At 35.0% G+C, this 21,894-nt stretch overlaps 1 protein-coding gene and 1 non-coding gene across 3 annotated transcripts in view; both read right to left on the reverse strand.

The window, feature by feature from the left end:
• Positions 1-21,894, reverse strand: part of AP1G1 (adaptor related protein complex 1 subunit gamma 1) — an 80,315-nt gene that overhangs the window by 17,402 nt on the left and 41,019 nt on the right. Inside the window, exons 4-15 of one of the 2 annotated variants that reach the window (XM_047836233.1) lie at positions 19,456-19,597; positions 17,822-17,918; positions 16,547-16,623; positions 15,660-15,668; positions 13,244-13,339; positions 12,700-12,780; positions 12,396-12,494; positions 9,790-9,845; positions 8,126-8,239; positions 4,940-5,080; positions 4,086-4,140; positions 78-200 (exon numbers count right to left, since the gene is read on the reverse strand). In XM_047836233.1, coding sequence (XP_047692189.1) covers positions 78-200; positions 4,086-4,140; positions 4,940-5,080; positions 8,126-8,239; positions 9,790-9,845; positions 12,396-12,494; positions 12,700-12,780; positions 13,244-13,339; positions 15,660-15,668; positions 16,547-16,623; positions 17,822-17,918; positions 19,456-19,597 — 1,090 coding nt within the window. The remainder of the gene's footprint in view (positions 1-77; positions 201-4,085; positions 4,141-4,939; positions 5,081-8,125; positions 8,240-9,789; positions 9,846-12,395; positions 12,495-12,699; positions 12,781-13,243; positions 13,340-15,659; positions 15,669-16,546; positions 16,624-17,821; positions 17,919-19,455; positions 19,598-21,894) is intronic. The other variant, XM_047836234.1, reaches the window with a different exon arrangement.
• Positions 7,755-7,840, reverse strand: LOC125153830 (small nucleolar RNA SNORD71). Its single transcript, XR_007147580.1, has one exon. It is a non-coding gene; the product is annotated as a small nucleolar RNA SNORD71 (small nucleolar RNA).

The raw sequence follows: 21,894 nt of genomic DNA on the forward strand, positions 1-21,894 counted from the left end.
GCACATCTAGAGTGTTAGTAATAAGAACACACCAGGAACTAACGGGTAATTTCCCCACCAAAGTAGAAAGTACCTACTTGAGAATAATCACCAAGAATTGCTTTGTACAAGCGCTGGACAGTATAGGCATGCATCTCCACACTATTGGTTATTAGCTGGATCAAGTTAGGGACTGCGTCATCACGAACATAGCTTCCTGCCTAAAAGGAAATGCAAACAGTTATCCCTAGAAACACATCATAATGATAAGAAGTGTTGGCTACTGCTTCTATTCAAAGGAGACTACTACAAAACACCCTCCACGATAAAGTTGGTTCCAATTCTCAGGTTCATAAGCAGCTCAAACTTCAAAGTCTTACTTATTCAAATTGCTTACTTCTTATTTAAATGAATATTCTAAGTTTTTCAATTTTACAAAAAATAAAACAAAATGTCCTTTGTCAAAGGAAAAGTAAAATATAAAGGATTAAAATGTCAAGAAAGACCTTTTCTACTCAAAACAGATTAAGCCTAAGATTTCAAAAATTTAAGTAGAATATTCACTGCAAACTCTCCCTTCTCACAACTCCCCAGTACAGTTAAAATCACACAGGCTACCTATAGCAGCCACATCACTCTGGGGGAAGGAGACAGGGGTGTATATCAGAGGTCCAAAAGGGCAGCATGTGAAATAAGAATTAAATAAATAGTACTCTTTTTAAAACATCACACTGTCCTTTAAAAACTAGAATTTATAAACATTATAGAACCATCAGTCACACAAATGGGAAGTATTTTGTACTTAATCATCCACGCTTTAAAAACAAAAATAAACCTGGTCTCTTTAATATTCTCTTGACTAGTGGAATCTGAAATAGTATTTGCAACCATGAAACAAAGTAAAGCTATTTAACACCAACAAGGAAGCTAAATCTCATCCTTGTCAGAGCATTATAACAAGGCTGTACAGGATTTAAAAACAGTGGAACCTGTGCCTATCAGCCCACCTTGATCAAGCTCCCATTACTAGACAGAGCAGCAGATCTGATTTACGAGTGAGACCAGGAAAAGGAAAAGGAAACAGAGAGAGAAAGAGACAGAGAAAGAAAGAGGGAGCTTTTCAAGAGTGAGACCAGGAAAAGGAAACAGACAAAGAAAGAAAGAAAGAAAGAAAGAAAGAAAGAAAGAAAGAAAGAAAGAAAGAAAGAAAAGGAAACAAACCCAGGTGATTGGGATACCCCTCACTCTTGTTAAAAAACACAAAGACTCAGAGAGAAGTTTGGAAAAAAGGTCAAAATGCTAAAGACAGAAGCTAAAGAACAGGTAATTTGTTTCATTCTTCCCAAATGGGAGAAAGCAGAGTCTTGTTTATTTATTTAATTATTATTATTTTAAATAGTTTTCACACCCAGTGTGGAGACCAATGAGGGGCTTGAACTCATGACCCCGTGATCAAGACCTGAGCTAAGGACGAGTCAGACGCTTAACTGACTGAGCCACCCAGGCACCAGAAAGCAGAGTGTTTTAAATAACAGAAAGCATCAACATGATCTAAATGACATTTACAGCCCACTTTATCCAACAGCAAAATACGCATTCTTCTCAAGGTCAAATGGAACATTCATCAAGACAAACCACATTCTGGGCCATAAAAAACATCTCAAATCTAAAAGAACTAAAATCATACAGGATTTAACTAGAAATCAGTAACAGATAAGAAATCCCCAAATATTCAGAAATTAAATTAAATAACACATAGATCAAAGAAAACTATAGACCACTATCTCTATGAATATAGATACAAAAATCCTAAAAAGTGTATTAGCAAATCAAATAAAACAATGTATAAAAAGAACTATACACCACGACTGTGTGGGATTTATTCCAGGTATGGAAGGTTAGTTCAACATTCAAAAATCAATTAATGTAATCCAGCACATCAACAGGTTAAAGAAGAAAAACTGTAGGACACAATAAGATTATATAACTGGAAAAATGAAAAGTAGGAGCGTTAAAAAGAATGGCTTTGATTTTGACAACATTTTTCTTCAGAAGCTCTTTTTTCTCTTCTTTTGATCCTTATAAAAAAACCCAAAATGCATCCTGATTCGTATCTTTTGTTAAAATGTAATTCCCCTGGGGCGCCTGGGTGGCTCAGTCGGTTAAGCTTCCGACTTCGGCTCAGGTCATGATCTCGCAGTCCGTGGGTTGAAGCCCCACGTTGGGCTCTGTGCTGACTGCTCAGAGCCTGGAGCCTGTTTCAGATTCTGTGTCTCCCTCTCTCTCTGACCCTCCCCCGTTCATGCTCTGTCTCTCTCTGTCTCAAAAATAAATAAATGTTAAAAAAAAAAATTAAAAAAAAAAATATATAGGGGCGCCTGGGTGGCACAGTCGGTTAAGCGTCCGACTTCAGCCCGGTCACGATCTCGCGGTCCGTGGGTTCAAGCCCCGCGTCGGGCTCTGGGCTGATGGCTCAGACCTGTTTCCGATTCTGTGTCTCCCCCTCTCTCTGCCCCTCCCCCGTTCATGCTCTGTCTCTCTCTGTCCCAAAAATAAATAAAAAACGTTGAAAAAAAAAAAATTAAAAAAAAAAATATATATATATAATTCCCCTGTTACTAAGTTCATGTATTAACCTTTTACAAAGTTAATTCATTGCAAGTAAACTAGAAAACTACTGTGTCACAGATAGAACTCCACAACAACAAATACACATACACACATCACAATTTTAATGATATCATTCCTTCCTACAGATGTTTCATAATTTCCTTAACCAATGCCTATTTGGAGACTTGTACTTATTTCCAACATTCCCCCATTTAAACAAGATTGGGATGAACACCTTTGTATATACATTTCTGTATACTTGCCCTTTTATTTTTCCAAGATAAATTCTTAAGAAAAGAATTAATGAGTTAAAAGGTACAAACTAAGACTTTTGCTATAGGCTACCGAAGTTTACTCCAGAAAGCACCATTTTATATCCAATATGAAGTGGAGACTACACCACCTATTTCTCTTTCCTAACACTAGGAAGTAGGTTAAAAAGTATGACAAGTGAAAAATGATACCCCACTTGTAATTTTACTTACTATTTCTTTATTAACAATGGTATTTTTCATTGTTAACTAGGCATTTCTTTCTTCTTTTGTGAAATATCTGTTCAAATGCCAATTTCTCCATTACAATATTTGATTTTTCCTATTAACTGTAAATTATTTATAAAGATATTACCATGCTGTCATATGGTATAGTGTTTTCCCCCTAGTTGTCATTTGTTTCAACTTTGTAGATTTTTTTCCCTTTTGCTATGCAAGTTTCAAATTTTGATGCGACCAAATGTGTAAAAGTTTCCCTTAATGGTATCTACTTCAGTGACAATAATTAGACATAGATACTTGTGTTTTCTTTATATACCACTACACTTCCATTTTGACTGTTAAATTTCTAATCCCTATTAACTGAATAATAAACAAAGAAGCTCCAAAACTCTGAAAGACTGCCTAAAAAAGAGTATCTTATAAAACCATAATTTTAAATCCATAATAAATTTATAGTCATGCAAAAGCTTCCAATGGCTTCCTATCATATTAAAAACAAAAATTCCCAACTCCTATGAGGCCCTACATAATGGAGCCCCTGTATCAATCCTACCATTCTCTGCCTCTCATGCTACCTACTGGCTTCACTTGCCTTCTTGTTGCTTTCCAAGCAGGCCACACTTGTTGCTACTTAAGGGCTTTGCAACACTTGCTGTTCCCCCAAATCTTTGCACGGCTCCTCATTTCATCAAGCTCTCTCCTCAACTGTTACTTCCTGTGAGCGACCTGTGTGGACTACTCTACCTAAAAGACTTGGCCCTTTGCCCCACCTTCCATTCTTCGCTGCTGTCACTGGAGTCCTTCATGCTGCTTCAGTCAGCTTCACTATTGTTCGTAGTAGTTTTTCCTGCCTAACTGGATAGTACATATTTCTCCACGGAGTTCCTATCTCCCCCACTAGAACTAAAATGTAAGCTTTGTGAGAACAAAGGCTTTGTCTGCCTCATCTAGCACTTAGTATATGTTGACTAAAAAAAAAAAACAAAAACAAAAGCTACTTACCGTTGTCAGAACACGCATAATTGTGTCTATATGCCACCGTTTGGAAGGTGCATACCTGAGAAAATAATGGCACCAGATAAAAACATTGGAACCTGTGAAGTATACTGTGCTCAGTGACTTTCAAAAATCCTGTGCTACAGTCTTTTTTAGGCTTACTGGTGAAGTGATTATTTTTGACATATTTCATCTTCAAACCTAGCAGCTACCTCCATTTCAAACGGTAATGAAATGGGGCAAAGTCAAATTTAGATGTTTCACATAATAATTGCAATAGGAGTTGCTAAACTGAGAAATGGGACTCCATCTCAGTTTTTCAGAAAACAAATCATAAAGACAAAGCAGGAGGACAAAGAAAAAGAAGAAAAGGGACTGTTCCCAGACCCAGGCAACACCAGGACTAGAAACTCATTCCCTTAAAATCACAGTGCAGAGAGGAGAAATAACCATACTATCAAAACTGAGGTACTTCTTCCTAAGAGTTTTACACAGAACAATTCAATGCTGTAATTTTTCTATTCTCTACCAAAAAAATCCAAACACTTTTGTATTCTCTTCTTCACAGATGAGAAGTTAAAAAATAGATATACAAAGAGATTTTATAAAAGTAGGATTCTTTTTGGTCTCAGATACTTAATATACTTAAAATACTTAAATACTGGTTAGAATGGCCTTCTAACGAAGCAAATTTCTTTCTTTTCTTTCTTTATTTTTTAAATGAAGCAAATCTATAATTGGGAGCCTGAAATAAACATGACATGTTTTAAACAGGTTTACAATATTTTCTCCATGTTTTAAAGATGCTTTCCAAAAGTTCCAAGCATCTTTTACCAATAAATGTAAAAATTAAGTCTTACTTTTCTGCAGCAAGAAAGATTCCAGATGCACAGTCTGCTTTAAATTCTGGCTCACATGAATCCAGAAAATAAAGTAATTCCTTCATCATGCCTCGGATATTATTCCCATTTACCAGGGCAAAACTCAATTCCATTGCACGCCTTGCAGAGGGAGGGGAAAAAAAGTTATGATATTTATAGTGGGAATGAAACAAAAACTCAGGTGTGTTGTTTCTGAACACTGGCAGATGGGTTCTATGCCCTTGCACGATCTTGTGATCCCAATCTTCATACATACATGATAGCCAAAGTTATCAAAGTTACTTTTAACATTCTGAATTTTCATTCAACACTTTTCTTTACAAAGATCCAAGAGACACACTACTAGTCACCAAAAATGCAGTTTGGGTTCCAAAGTCTATTCTATGCATCTGAAATTTTGAACACTCAAAAGGCTCAACAAGGGAAGTAACAAAATGAGTACCCAATGAGAATACCTCTTTGCATTATTTCTTAAAAATGTGATAAAGTCACCATATTCTCTTTATTACATCCACTTCTGTCCAAAAATGATGTAACAGTTTACATCAAAAGATATATAAGAAAATTAGAATCAAAACACACCATGAGGGCGTTATGGTAAGTGAGATAAGTCAGAGAAAGACAAATATTGTATGGCATCACTTCCATCTGGAAGGTAAAAAAGCCAAAAGCATAGAAACAGACTAGAATGGTGGTTACCAGGGTCTCGAGGGTGGGGGAAAGGGGAGATGTTGGTCAAAGGATACAAACCTCAACTATAAAATGAGTAAGTTCTGGAGATCTAATGTGCAGCATGATGACTACAGTTAATAATAGCATATTATATAATTGAAAGTTGCTAAGAGAGTAGATCTTAAATATTCTTATCACAAAAAAGAAAAGGTAAGTATGTTAACTAAGCTCCAGTGGTAACTATTTTACAACACATAAGTATACTAATTCAATGCACCTTACACTTACACAATGTTTATATTAATTTTATCTCAATAAAGCTGGGCAGGGAAAATGAAACAATGAGGGCCATGAAAAGGAAAAAAGAGCGCGTATCATGAGAGCAAATAAGAGTTTCTTGAACTGCCTTATCAAATTTGGCAATCAAAGGAAAACCAAAATGTTTAACATATAAAAGATTACTGCATGAATCTTTTCATATTTGGTCAATAATTTCAAACATAGTATATAACTTGACTTTTAAAATACCAATTTAATAAGTATAAAATACTTTTATCTTGGCTAATCTATAAACAACATTCAATCTTTACAGAAATCCACTAATAGTTAATTCTTAGATGGTGCTTAAGTCCTTTACATATAATAATCCAATTAGTCCTGCATAACCTTTGTAGTGGGTGCTCTTGTATTTGCATTTTACATATGGGACAGCTGAGGCAGAGAAAGTTTAAATAACTACATCAAGTTTAATAAGGACATAGTCAGGATTTTAAATGAGGCATTCAGGCTTCAGAGTCTGAACTTCTACTGTTAAATACCTTGTCAAAGAGACAGGGATTTTATGTTTGACATGCAAAGCCCTGTCATGAGTAATAGAGAAATAACACAATAGGAGGCAGAAGGTCTGATTTCTATTCCCAGGTCTGCCCTGTCCAACACATAGGTTTAGAGGAAATCATTTGATTCTTTTGGGACTGTATTTTAACTAATTTGTTAACTGGGGATAGAAGTTAATTGTCTAGTCTGTCTCACTGGCTCACTCTGAGAACCAACTGAGAGGGTGCTTATACATTCTGTGGAAAGCACACACACACAAAAAATCCTGGGTTGGTGCACCTGAGTAGCTCATTTGGTTACGGGTCTGTCTTTGACCCAAGTCATGATCTCATGGTTCGTGGGTTCGAGCCCCATGTCGGGCTCTGTGCTGACAGCTCGGAGCCTGGAGCCTGCTTTGGATTGTGTGTCTCCCTCTCCTTCTGCCCCTCCTCTGCTCACGCTCTGTCTTTCTCACTAAGAAGCAAATAAACATTCAAAAAAATAAAAATAAAATAAAATAAAAAATCCTGGGGCACCTGGCTGGCTCAGGTGGTAGAACATACAACTCTTGATCTCAGGGTTGTAGGTTTGAGCCCTACATTGGATGAAGAGATTACTTAAAAATAAAATCTTTAAAAAAAATTTTTTTTTTTTTTAGGGGTTCCTGGGTGGCTCAGTCGGTTAAGCATCCGACTTTGGCTCAGGTCATGATTTCACGGTTTGTGAGTTACAGCCCTGCATCGGGCTCTATGCTGACAGCTCCCTCTTTCTCTGCCCCTCCCCCGCTTGTACTCTGTGTCTCTATGTCTCTCAAAAATGAATAAATGTAAAAAAAACTTTTTTTAATTTTAATTAAAAAATTTTTTTAATTTTTTAGTTTTTTTAATTAAAATTTTTTTAAATTTTTTTTAATTAAAAAAAATCCTGTGCAAAGCACTAGGTGAGTTATTGTTGCTGAGTTTAGGTTGTATCTTTAGATTGCCCATGAACTTAGCATATGCTCTCTGCAAATAAAGGAACTCAGTATGAATAGATATTTGTTAAATGAATGGTTTAAGATATCATTTCAAATCTCATTTATTCTGAATTTGAACATACAACCAAAAGTTCACTGAGGCCAACTAAAATTAGATTTTACAAACATCTTCACTTCTTACAATAGGACAATCAGTAGAGTCAGTCTGTCGAGGAAAAGAATTGATGCCTTTGCAAAGTGCTATCTGCTGCCTAACAGTCATTCCTAGATGTGCTGTTCTAAAAAACACAGCTGCCTCTAGTATCTTGGGGCAGAAGTACTGTGAGAAAATGTGTGCTGTCAGCAATATGAGTTTCAGCATTGTGATAAATCACTTAGCCGATGGATCACTCCGTATTTTCATCCTCCAGCACACAGAGCACAGTACCTCTGTTAAGCAGACTCTCGCCCAGCTTACCTGTACCTGTTTATTTATCAAAGAACCAAGGACAACTTCAGTGTGCACATTAGTATTCCTTATGGGCCTCCTTCACTGACCTAACCTTCTCCCTACCAATCCTTTCTTAAAAAGGATTTACTCAGCAGGGAGTTCATCTGTGCAAATAACAAGTAAATAAACAAATGTCAACATTCTCACTCTCAAAACCATTACAAAGTTATCAAGTGGGGGCTGGGGCAGAGAACTATCAACAATCTATTACCGTTTTATTGAGACATCCAAATCTTTTAAACAGTCCACAATTGTGCTTCTGTGCCTCTGTACTGCATTATGATCTGTCTGCACAGTCTTCAACAAAGATGTCAAAGCTACGTATCTGGATGAAACAAAGTTGCAGAAGACAAATTAAAATGTAAAAGTCGGGATAGTTCTTCTCTAAAATAATGACAAAGAAAACATCTAATGACTAAATATTTTTAAATATTTAAAAGACAAGACAGAGTTAGTGAGTATAATGGTATTATTTTAACGGTGTAAAAGACACTATAATCTTAAGTAGTGGTAACCAAGAAAATTCAGGCTTGCATTCATGGTCAAGTCCATTTAAACTTCTAAGAGTAACTAATTCCATCCTTTTAATTCTTCCAAATAGTACAACAAAATAAGCATATATTATGCCTTTCCTTAGACCCAAAATGCAAGAGGATATTATTTCAATTTACCATTTATGTTTTCTTGCTTTTGATACTGGTACCAAAACTGCCCCTATAAAGCCTTCACTTTAAGGTTTAAGTATCTGAGGGGTGCCTGGGTGGAGCAGTCGGTTAAGCGTCCGACTCTTGGTGTTGGCTCAAGTCATGACCTCACAGTTTGTAGGTTTGAGCTCCACATTAGGTGCTGTGCTGATGTTGCAGAGCCTGCTTGGGATTCTGTCTCTCCTTCTCTCTGCCCCTCCCCAACTTGTGTGCGCACACTAAATAAATAAATAAATAAACTTTAAAAAAAAAATTATTCAAGTATTTGAAAATTCTTTTGGGGGGTGCCTGGGTGGCTCAGTTGGTTAAGCATCCAACTCTTCATTTTGGCTCAGGTCATGATTTCATAGTTTGTGGGACAGAGCCCTACCACTGGGCTCTGTGCTGACAGCAGGGAGCCTGCTTGGGATTCTCTCTCCTCTCTGTCTGCCCCTGCCCCTGCTTGTGATCTCTCTCTCTCTTTCAAAATAAATAAATGAACATTTGAAAAAATAAATAAATAAATAAAAATTCTTTTGGAAGGAGGAGATAATTCAGGTGTTATTTACATATTTTTAAATGCTCAACATAAGAAATTTTTTTCCTGATTAAAACAGGAAAAAGGGCAAGCAGGATACACTACACAAAGGAATATAACAAAATAAAATACCAATAAATTGATCTACCTAAAAAAATTAGCTAGAGTTCACACATTCCAGGTTTGCTACACAAAATGTTATTTTTCTTCTTAATTTGGAGCAGAGGTCAGCAAATCACAGCCTCTACCTACAAGACTCTAGCCCTCTGCTGTGTGGTTTTATAAATGAATTTTTAATGGAATATAGCCACACTCATCATTTACATAGTCTGTGTGCTTTCATACCAAGAGGCAGAGTTGAGTAGCTGCCACAGAGACTCTAAGGCCCACAGAGCCTAAAATATTGACCATCTGCTCCTTCACAGAAAGTCTGCTGACTTCTAATGCTAACAGTGTAAACAAAAGTAAATTTAGTCATGAGGTAAATCCTCATATTCTTTACAAAACAGTAGTCTTAAGATCAGGCTAAAAATAAAAATCCTGAGTTGAAGTTCTAGACAAGTCATTCAATCCATGTGCAATTTTGAGCAAAGTCACTCTTGAAAACACTGAGTTTATAAAACCAAAGTACAAGATATTTTTCAGTTGACTTACCTAATATTCTTATCATTGTTCAATAAGAAACGACCCAGGATGTTTATGGCTAGGACCTACAGAGAAACAGCACTGGTTAAAAATGGAAGAAAACAAAATATTTGTATCATTTAAGGATCATCTCCTGGCCTCTGATGGTGCAAGCAATTTAAAGGTGGTAGTTGGTATTTCTACAGATGGCTAGCAAAACACAAAAACAAAACAAAAATCTGAAGGCAAACTCTTAAAATCATATTGTATTTCAACAGTAATTGCTGAAAGATTATATTTTAAAATTATATTGTTAGTGGGAGAATAATATTGGTACAGCCTCACTGGTGAAAAATCTGGCAATATACATATACATACATATATATACATATATACATATATATACATATATACATATATACATATATATATATATATATATATATAAAATTCTTTTTTTTTAATATTACTTCTGCCTCAACAATTCTTCTAAGAACTACCTAACAAACACACGTGTACATATGCACATATTTCAGCTCAGATCATGATCTCATGGTTTGTGAGTTCAAGCCCTGCGTCAGGCTCCCTACTAACAGTGAGGAGCCTGCCTGGAATTCTTTTTCAAAATAAATAAAATAAACTTAAAAGAAAAAAAAAGTGGATTCATTCATGAATGAATTCATTCATGCTACGACATGGATGAACCCTGAAGACATTATACTAAGTGAAATAAGCCAGCTACAAAAGGACAATACTATATGATTCCACTTATATGAGGTATCTACAATAGTCAAATTCACAAAGACAGTAAGTAGAATGATGGTTGTCTGGCATCGGAGGTAGAGAATAATGGAAAGTTATTGTTTAATGGGTACATAGTTTCAGTTTGGGAAAACAAAGGAGTTCAGAAGATAAATGGTAGTGCTGGTAGCAAAACAATGTGAATGTATTTAATGCCACTAAACTACAGTTAAAATGGTAACTTTTATATTATGTATATTCCACCATAATTAGTTTTTAATGGGAATGGTCTCTCTACATGAATATAGTTTATCTACATGAATATGGACTAGCTCCAAGATAACATTAGGTGAAAAGAGTAAGGTACAGGGCAATATATATATGTTACCATTTTGCTCGAAAGGTAGGGAGAAGAAGAGAACTAACCTAAGTTACTTTAAGTTATCTGGATACTGGAATGTTAAAGACAAAAAGAACCATATACAAATACTGGACTGTCTCTAGTAATCTGTTTCTCATAAGGCTATGAGCTACCAATTCTTTTATCATTAAGTGATTGAAAGAATGAATAAATTCATGAGGGGGAACTCTCCTTACAGGAGAATTCCAATTATTTAAGGAGGAAAAAATGAGGAAAAGAGAAAAGTATGATTGGAACACCATCCTAAATAACTACAGCAGACAAGATTCTCTGATGGATACTAAAATTGGTGGGCAAAAAGTCTAAGAACAAGGTATTTGCATAGCCTCAAAGTGTCTCCTTCAAAGTATTTTCAATTACAAGGGAAAAAAATAACTTTACAGTGGAGAGACACAACAGACACCACTTTAACCAAATGATCAAGGTTAATATCACCAGCAATGAGACAAGTAGATAGCATCCTGATATGATACTGAGAAGGGTACATCATTTCTGTGGTGGTCTTGCCAAAAAAAGCATAACCTCAATCTATTTATGAGAAAATATCAGAGAGAGCCAATTTGAGGGGCATTCTACAAAGTAACTGATCAATACTCTTCAAAAATGTCAGTCATGAAAGAACAAGGAAAGACGGAGGAACTGCCACAGATTGGAAGACACTAAGGAGACATGACAATTAAATGCAATGTGGGATTAGGATTGGATCCTGAAGAAAAAGGACAGAAGTAGAAAAACTGGTGAAATTTGAATAAATTCTGTAATTTAGTTAACAGTATGGTACCAGTATTAACTTCTTAGTTTCAGTAATCATCTATAGTTATGCATGATGTTAACATTAGGGGAAACCGAGTGAAGGGTATATGGGAACTGAGAACTAATTTTTGCAACTTTTCTGTAAGTCTAAAGTACCAAAAAAAGGTTTCAAAAAGTGGGTAAGAAGAAATACACATGTACACAATTTAAATATAAAAATTTCTGAAAAAACATGTTACAAAAGGATACCACATTCCCCACTAGAAGAATGTGAAAGCTACCCACAGACATTTTCCTCCCTGCACACCTTTTGTACTGTTTCAGTTTTTTAAGTGTTTATTTCTTAAAAAACAAAACAAAAAAAAACCACACAAATATTTAAGAAAAACAGATTAACTCAAATATGATGTCTTGTTCGAAGTGATGGAAACGACTCAAATCACAGCCCTAGTAAAAACTTGTTTGAAATGTCTCCTTCACTCAACAGCATCTATATATCTACCTATACCTAAGATCATCCAAACTTTATTATAATCTATACCAAAAACCTTCAATGGAGGGAGTGATACTTTAGATACCAAAACACAGCATTATATATTCTGTATCACTTTCCTAAAGTTAATTTCCAAATGCAATTCATTTCCAAAGTACTCAAGTCTAATTATTCTAATTGGAATGCATGTGGGGGGGGGGGGGGAAGGGAAGATTTAAAAAGACTTACTCGCAGTCCACTCTCTGACTTTATATCCATGATAGTCAAAACCGTTTCATAAAGAATAGCATTTCCTACATTTTTACTAGTCTCCGTATTTGTGGCAACCTGAAAAGTCACAAGAGGTCAGTACATAAGTGATAAAACAACACTTCTGAAAAATATCCAGAGGTAACAAGAGGCATTTTGTGACTAATTACAGCCACTGATGAGGAAACACAAATAAATACTGCTCATCTAACCACCATCAATCACTCGGCTCCCTGCTCTACTAAAATGAAGATTCATTATAATGCAGATTGAGTCTACTCACCTGTGCTAATATATCATTCATAGCTTCACTTGAGTCATCATCATTTCGTCCTAAAATTCTTAATAACCGCAAAATTCGTACCTAATGTGCAAAATACGAGAAGTGTCAATAAATAATGTCTGACACAAAGGAACTTACTTGATATGAAACTCAAATTACTTAAATGAAGTCTTAGATCCCATTAGAAATGGCCAAAATTCAAACAGAAGAATTTTAAACATGATCTTTAGAGAAGTAATGTATGCTTCTATGCCCTAATGAAGTAATGAGACAAGGCACACTTCATCACTTTACAGCTAAAGGATACCACCACCTGCAGGGATCTACTACATTGGCAAGTCTCTATACAATACATAATTTTGACGGTTACAACTATAATTTTATCCTGTTAATTTAGCACAGAACTATGTCACTATTCACTTATTAATGTAATTAGTTTAATCAATCAATTACCAAATTTCTACCGACAAAAACTTAAGAGGAAAGAAACAATCTATTTCAAAAGTATTAAATTAATTTCTCCAAAATTCTCTTTCAACCTCACCTGCAAAAAGGGGTCACTGATACCAGAAACATCATGTTCTGGTGAATATCCCGACATGATGAGGTTCTTTAGAATACGAACTAATTGGGGCACAAGCTGCAGAGAAGAAAGATGCATCAAAAAACAGTGCACATCAAAGAATTTCTCATGAACAGGCAGGGGATTTGGCTTAAGAACAGGGTGCAAGGGTCTGAATCCAAAAAAATTCTACTGATACAATATGCTGGTATAATACTGCTGACACTTGATGAATATAACTTAGGAGTATTTAGGCCAAGAACTCAAGAAGGAATATGTATTTTTATGCGAATTAAAAACAAATGACTTATTTACTCCAGAGTTATATATACAAAGATACTACAAATAACAGTACATCAGAAAGCCTATGGGAAAAAAGTCAAACAGATGCCTATGGGGCATACTACATTTTTACTTCTATAGAACTTGACATACCTAGGTAACACATGCATGTTCAGTTTTTATCCATTCAAACATTTGGATATAAAATGTGATCACCAAAAATACTGGTGATCTTATTAAAATTATAGTTTTAAAATGTACTATCTTAAACAGAAAAAAAAATTCTCTGCTCTTAAGATAGGCTAGTTGTAGTCTTTTCCAACAAACAACAGGAATACAAACGACTTCAGCACTGACCAAGGGGAAAAGACACATGAAAAAATTTATTTTCACCTCAAGAAGATACCAAGGCCATGAATAATTTCCTTTCCCTATTCTCAACTCCTAAGATACAATTTTTGGTAAAGTTTTACTTTAGGATTTAATTATACAGACTGATTTGTTGCCTGCTTTCTTGTCTTATTATATTAATATACATTCCTTATGGTCAGAATTCCTTTCTTGTCCTTCCTTTACTTTGTCCATTAGAGTCGTAACACATAGTAGAGGCAAGTCTATGGCCAAGCTGAACTTTAAAATGCTTTAAATATTATCATTCATTTCATTCTGTTGATTGAGCACTTAATATTAAACCCAATTCCAAAACATTTGCCACAACAGGAATTTTTCCAGGCTCCAACTAAAAACTCAATTTAGCTACATAAACAACTCTAAGCACATAAAATTAAGAAAACAAGTGTCCAAAGTGAAGTGAATCACATCTCTTTTAGAGGCAATCAGAACAGCCCCAATTTTGTTGCAGCTCAATTATTTTTTCTCAATTACTGTTCTGGCTCTGCTCTCTCCTTATTCCCCAACTCCAAAAGGAGATCAAGATCAAAACAAAAGCCAAGCTATGCCCAATGTATGCACTCCCAACACGTAAATCCCACTTCTAAATGTAAGAGAACATAATCTACGTGAATTTAAAGAAGTGTGGCCATAACACTTCAGAATTAAGTGACTCTTAAGTCATTTAAACAAAATTCTAACTTGGACAACTCCAAGATTAAAACAAACTAAACTACGGTGACCTGTAAATTCTAAACAGAATCCTCATTAAATGTGTCATCCATAGGCAGATTTATATTAAAGGTAAAAATAATATAAATTTATAAACTGCTCTAAAATGTGATTAAGCTGGAATCATCCAGTTACCAAGCTCTGCACAAAAAGCAGCTCGCCTTGCATACTTTCCAATGGCCTACTTTTTTGTACTACACGTATCCCTAATTATTTGTTTAATCTGATTTCTTGGAGAAATCTTTTTTCCTTGGGCTACTAAATTCAGAAATTGTTTTGCTCACTGACAAAAAACCAGCACACCACCTAAAACTGCCTTGGGGCAAAAAGCACAAATGTCTAAGTGTTCAACATACAGATTCTTGGAACCCAGCTTTATTTTTCAGATGAAAATGTAAGTTGTTAAAACTGATGACAAAAATAAGATGACAAAGGGAAGGGCTGCAGCCATGAAAATCAGTCGATGCCCACCCACTCTACCTCAAAATGTTTTTCATATTCCAAAACTTCCAGAAAAGATTAAGTGCAGGTAAGGGGGAAATAAAGGCTCTAAGTCTGAACTGAGAGTTCAGAAATACATACAGAGCTTTTTAAAGTATGAGGTTACCCACACATGGCTTTAAAATATCTACTTCAAAAAGAAGCAGTGTTTTGTGCCAAGTCTCCAAACTGATCTGGAATTGCCATCATCAAAGCCACTGGGAAACCGTTCAAAGTTTCTCAAGTGAAGATGAAGAAATGGCAAAGAAGGAGGTTTAGAATTCAGGAAAGGCTGCAACTGAAATCCAAGGCTGATTTTGGAGTTGGGAGTTTAAACGACAAGACAAAAACTGGACTAGGGAGTTAGCCAAAACTGCAAGAACAAATAACTCATAGTATTAAGCACAGCTGCAGTGTTAGTGTATTTTTAAAAGCCACATTTGTGGATGGATGCACAAAAGCTACTAAGGACCTAATGCCAGCATGCACCATCTAAAAGAGGGTTAATTCTTACCTTTTCATTCTAACATACAGCAGGATTCCAAACAGACAACAGGAACAAAACATACAAAGCAAGCATTAGGGACAGATACGGGCCTCATACTATTTACAATTATTTAATCAAGACATGAACATCTAAGGAAAAAAAAAAGGCCAAAAAAAAGAACTGCTATTAGAGCCTCATGATAACTAAAATACAAAGTAGGCCCCATTTATTGAGTGATCAACACCTTATAAAAGGAATTAAACGCATGTAACTACCCAAAGTATAGCTTTCAAGTCCTTACTACTGTCTTCTAAAAGAAAGTGGAGAAAACAAAAATTTCCACTTTAGAATGCTCTAAGAAAGGAAGGGAGGGACTTAAGAAAGCTAGACTTCCACCACCAGTCAACAGGCTAAAATGAATAGAAGGTGACCCTGTGTTACATAAAAGTAATGTCAAATTCCACTCTGTAGTTTTCACCTTAAAAAAAAAAATTACCTGTCTTTAATACACACACACACACACACACACACACACACACACACACACACACACACACGGCACCACACACACAGGGCGCCACTTACACACACACACAATTCCTGTTTGTAATCTGACCTCAGGTTACATTTCCTGACTTCAATGTGAAAACAGCAGATAAAGCACATGAGAGACTGGTATGTCTGCCAACAATGAGAGAAGACTTCTATTATGAAAGAGAAAACACTGTACTACTGCCAGTTCTTATATGCCTAAATCTGGCTCCCAGCCCTACCACGCAGCAGGGCTGGTCAAGTCCTTTATTCAGTTCAATAGCTTCCTTTCAAAAGAAAATTCATAACTGAGAAAACCATGTGTTTCTCACGAAAATCATTTTTCAATCAAGAAAGGCTTAGGCATATAGAATGGTGCCTACCTTTCTGAAATGTGCAAGCATGTCTGGGCTTCGTTCACACATTTCTGTGAGGAGGACTACAGATGTGTGAAGGACACCTGAAATAAAAGAGCAAACCAAAACTAAAAATGAGGCTCTATATTCAGCTTCATAGAACAGGGCTTTGAGTTCTGAAGGTCAATTCCAAAAGGATAGTTGCTACTTTTATTTTTTACTCTCCCAAAGAAGCTAAGCATTGAGGTGAATACAAAGGAGGTGTTTAATAGATGCCTGATTTAATACTGGCCAAGTCAGTCAAATCAGAATATTTTAAACAATTATGCTACCAAGATAACTGCTAAAAAATGACAACCAACACATGTGTCTCTCCATCTGAGAATATCCATAAGGACATGCTCACAGTCAATATAAGATAGGTATCATCTGCTCCATACTTTATAAGCTGTTAGCTGAGTTCTGATAATTCTAGAAGCAGAAATCTTATTAAGACTGTAAATTTCCAAATAAAATATATCACAACTCCAGGTAATTATGGATGACAAAGTGAACATGCTTGTTCCACAGACAATAAAAAGGATCTCACAACAGTTCCCACTAATAATAAATAAGTACCCTAACCATTAATTTGTTCAACAAGTATATTCTGAGCCTTCTGGGCACAGGACTGAATTAATCCTTTGGATTAATTAATTAATCCAAATTAAATATACCTTACCATTTTTTCTCTTAGCATTTAGTAGGACACATGAATTTTCTTTACTCAGAACTTGTTTCACTGACTTCAAAATAAGAATAAAATGTTTGGGAAAGAATACCCATGTTCCATTTAATTTCTCTCACATTTAATATGAAGGTATCTAAGTACTTATTATAAATTCCTATTACAAGTAACCTGAAGTATTTTCATAAATCTTACATTCCTATCACAAGACAATAAAAAAATAACTTTTTCTATTATAATATAGCCAGGAAATCAAGGTGTTTTACACATGAAAATCAAAGCTAGGATATTTTGTACATTATGCTAAATATTAGTAACTAAACATAGAACTTTTAATATAGTAAAAGTAGACCAAAAATGAAAAACAAGTTAACTATGAAGGCACCAATCTCTAATTATAAAAGCAGGTTATGAGAGTAGAAAGAGATCTCATCAATCAGCCCTTCCTGGAAAAGTGTCTATGCACAGAAGAAAGACAACTCCACTACGCTGAAACAGAAGGCCAACACTGCCTGAAGCCTTTTCTCATTCCTCTTTGCCCTCAGTACTTCACAAGTACATCCAAATCACATTACCATGGTTCTTTTCATTCAATAAATTTTTTGTTGCTGGTAAAAACATCTCCATAAGTTCAGGAACCTTCCTGATGACATGAACAGCACATAGTGCTGCCTATAAAAAAAATAAAAAGGACAAAAGATTTATTTCAATTAAGTCAGGGCAACCAATCTTACAAAAAAGAAAAAAAACCACCAACAAAAAACCATATCAACTAGTTCACCTACTAAAACAAGAAAGAAGAAAGAAGTCAGATATCAGATGTATTATATATTAACTGATTAGGGCTTTCCAATTTATACTATTTCATTAATGAGAACTTCTAGCTCACCTGTTCCTTAGTTCATACATTACTAAATAAGTGGACAAAAACTTCCTAGAACATGGTTAACATGAACTTATCAGACAAATATAACTTATGTGGGATTTTACAAAGTTTTGCAGAGACTTCCATCTGTGATAACCATTCTTCTGAGTAAGATACCAAAAGGTTTTATAAAAAAACACAATGCAACTGAAAGATATACTACTGCTGTTACTATTAATAATATCTATACCTTCCCCAATTCACTCTCTGCTGATATCAAGAAAACCATTTGAACAATAATTAGCTAGTCTCTACTGAAGAAAAGATGGTCTTGGCTTGTTCACTGGAAAGAAACATACAAAGACTGACTTTGATTCTGCCCACCAAAAGTAACCATAACTACTATTTGTTGGAGTTAAATACCATACAAGTTTAGATATATTAACTAGAAAAGATTTCAGCTAATTCTTCCCAAGTTATATTTGGGAGAAAAAGATTTTTACCAGTCCAGAGAATGTTTTATTTAATGAAATACTGTATTTTCTGAACAAGAGCAGCCACACATTCTTTAAGAGAAAGCACTGGCTTTGGTTTGCAGTCATCATTAACAGTGTATAATCCTGGAAAACAGCGTGGTCCTTGCAACATCTTGCCTCACACCATTAAAATGGACGCAATATTAAGTGTTCACTTCTTGGGAGTTCTAAATTTTACATCCTTTGTTTATGAAGGTTATAGAGTTCAAGCACAATTTTAAAAAACATAAAATGTTTATATCAACATATAAAAGCAAGTTAAGAGAATGAGATCATTGTCTTCCAATACTATTCCATTTAGACACACCAATTTAGAAAGTGTGTTCTAGAGCATGATTTTCTATAATTCTCTAGGTCCCAATGGAACTGCACTTCCAGAGATTCAAAGGCACTAATGCAAAGACACAGGCACTAACTATTAGAATAAAAGTAAATTCTTAAAGTTCTGTTCATTATTCACTTTGTTTAATACTGTTTAGAATCCAGTAAATTAGGAAGTAATTAGGTTTCTAGGATACCCAGTAACATGTTTGTTTATAAATCATTTCCTTGAAAAAAGAGGAATTAAGAGAATTAAGTAAAGTCTTCACAATTATCAACTAGAGGTAATTAGCAATTAAAAAAAAAACACCTCCAAAATTAGTATAAAAATATTTTGATTTATAAACACTTGATTCATATATAATCATTTAAAATACACTGACTGCAGAGAAACAGATTATCATCAGAGCTCTCTAAAATAATTTGCCTTCTCATCTCTATAATATTCCCTAATCCAAACGCAGACATTTGGTTTCATTAAAGTTACCTTTTTTCTTAAGTAAGAATTGGAGGTTTTCAGGAGTTTCTCTACCTCTCCTGCAAGATCTCTGCACATCTCTGAAGAGCCCATGCAGCCGAGGGTACAAAGTGCTAGCCCCTGTACATACTGCGTGCTATGATTAAGATCACTGCAAAAGAAAGAGGTAGAAATGAACATGCTTTGCCCGGTGCTCCCCATAAAGAAGGTTCACATTCACAATCTAATGAGGTGCCTCTGAATGACTCATAATTACTACAATAAGGAAAGTAATTAATAGAATTATTTATTGCAAAAAATGTTTCCTTTAACTTTATTAGACTACCAATGGAGTAAACTGATTGACAGTGTCTCCTACATACTTATAATTCCATGCCTCCAAATACCAAAGTAATAGAACTTTGACGGGTTATCTGTCAAAAACAAACTACTTTAGAAAACTTAGCAAACCACTAAAAATGAAAACTGACAAAAACAGAAACATGAAGCACACCTGTATCTTTAAAAGATTTTTATTTTTTTTTTCCTCCTTTTTTTTTTTTTAAGTAGGGTCCACATCCAGCTCGGGCCTCAATGTGGGGCTCAAACTGACAACCCTGAGATCAAGACCTGAGGTGAGGTCGAGTCAGATGCTTAATCAAATGAGTCACAGGCACCCCTAAAAGATGTTTAATATCCTCTACCACTAACTACCAAAGAAACTAGGATATTTACATAAACCAAAACCTTTTTTAAAAAATCAGAAAAGAGTCCCCACTACTAAAGCATTTAAGATGACTTAAACAGAAATACGTTGAAACCTTTAACCTTATGGTATAGTATTAACCTTGATGTCAGGTTAACTTTTGTTTTTATGTATTCAAAAGAAAAAATAGTAACTAAAAAAATTATCTAAATTAAGCCACCTTTAACAAACTAAGCTAGATATTTACAGTGAGGCCAGTATCTAGTGATACAGATAGACAAAATCCTGTTTCTAGCAGACATTGATTACAGTACAAAACTATTTACAAACCAGCCAGGAAGTGTACCTTCAGAAAAGCTGAAATATTAAAAACTTGAATCAGTAACTCATCTGTATATTATAATCAATGCTTACTATTCAGAAACTGAATTATTATATGAGTTATGCTACTTCAACCAGTTTTATGACCATTTTACTATCCTTTAGTAAGGCAGTTCTCAAGGATTTCAGTGGTTAACAGATCTATGGAAGCCCCCAAGCCTGTCTCAGGGGGTCTGTGAGCACCCAACTATTTTCACAATACTAACTCATTATTTGCCAACTGTACTGACATATACACTAAGGATGCAAAAGCAGTGGTGGAGAAAACTACTGGCACATTACAAGTCAGAGTAGTGGCACCAATGACTAGTAGTCATTGTATTCAATGCCACACAGAGGGAGGAAGGGAGTTTGTTTCACTTAAGCCCGCTTGTGACAAAGCAGTAAAAAAAGACTCGTTTAATTAAATCATGACGTGAGTACACACTGCTATCATGTGATGAAATAGGAAGTATGCAAAAAGAACTGCATACTGAAGTGGTAATCTCAGAGAAAAGCACCTGGGCACTTGTAAACTAAACTATGAACTTTTCAAATGTACATGATTTTTTTTATTTGAAAAATAACTGACAACTATAGTTATTAAGATTTGGGTATCTGACAGACATTTTCTGCAAAAAGAGCCAACTAACCCTATCACTTCAAGAGCAACAACTGACAGTGTTGGTTGCCAATGATAAAATCTAAGCTTGAAGTGAGATTCAGAATTTTGGAAAATCTGTACTGCCACAATGAACTTCACAGTCTACCAATACTTTAACTGAGAGAGCAATTTTTTCGAATGACTGAGGCATGGTGTTACAAACGCATACATGAATACAAGATTCAAAGTGCAAGAAAGACCAATGGGTTTAATATAACAAAGTACTAAACTCACTGTTTCAAATTCCACACGGTAACTAATCCTTAAGAAATTACCCTTAGGGAGTTTTGGTATAGTATCAAACAAGAATATCCAGTTATTAGAAAGGTTATTTGATGGCTTCCTTTTTCTAACTATATTATCTGTGAAAGGCTGGATCTTCTTCATATACTTCAATCAAAACAGAACACAAGATATTGTATGCAGAAGCAAATACGACGTCTAGCTGTCTTCCATTAGGCCAGAAATTAAAAAGATTTACAGAAATGTGAAACAATGCTATTTTTCTTGTTTTTGTCTTGCAAACTAGTTTATTTTTCATTAAAAAAACGTTATCTTTGTTAACATGTAAGGAGTTCATTACTGATAATTTTATTGATTGATTTTTTTTTTAATTTACACACAAGTTAGTTAGCATATAGTACAATAATGATTTCAGGAACAGAATCCAGTGATTCATCCCCTACACAGAACACCCAGTGTTCATTCCAACAAGTGTCCTCCTTTTTAATGCCCCTTG

This window comes from Prionailurus viverrinus, chromosome E2 (genome assembly GCF_022837055.1).
Source record: "Prionailurus viverrinus isolate Anna chromosome E2, UM_Priviv_1.0, whole genome shotgun sequence".
Lineage (NCBI taxonomy): Eukaryota > Metazoa > Chordata > Mammalia > Carnivora > Felidae > Prionailurus > Prionailurus viverrinus.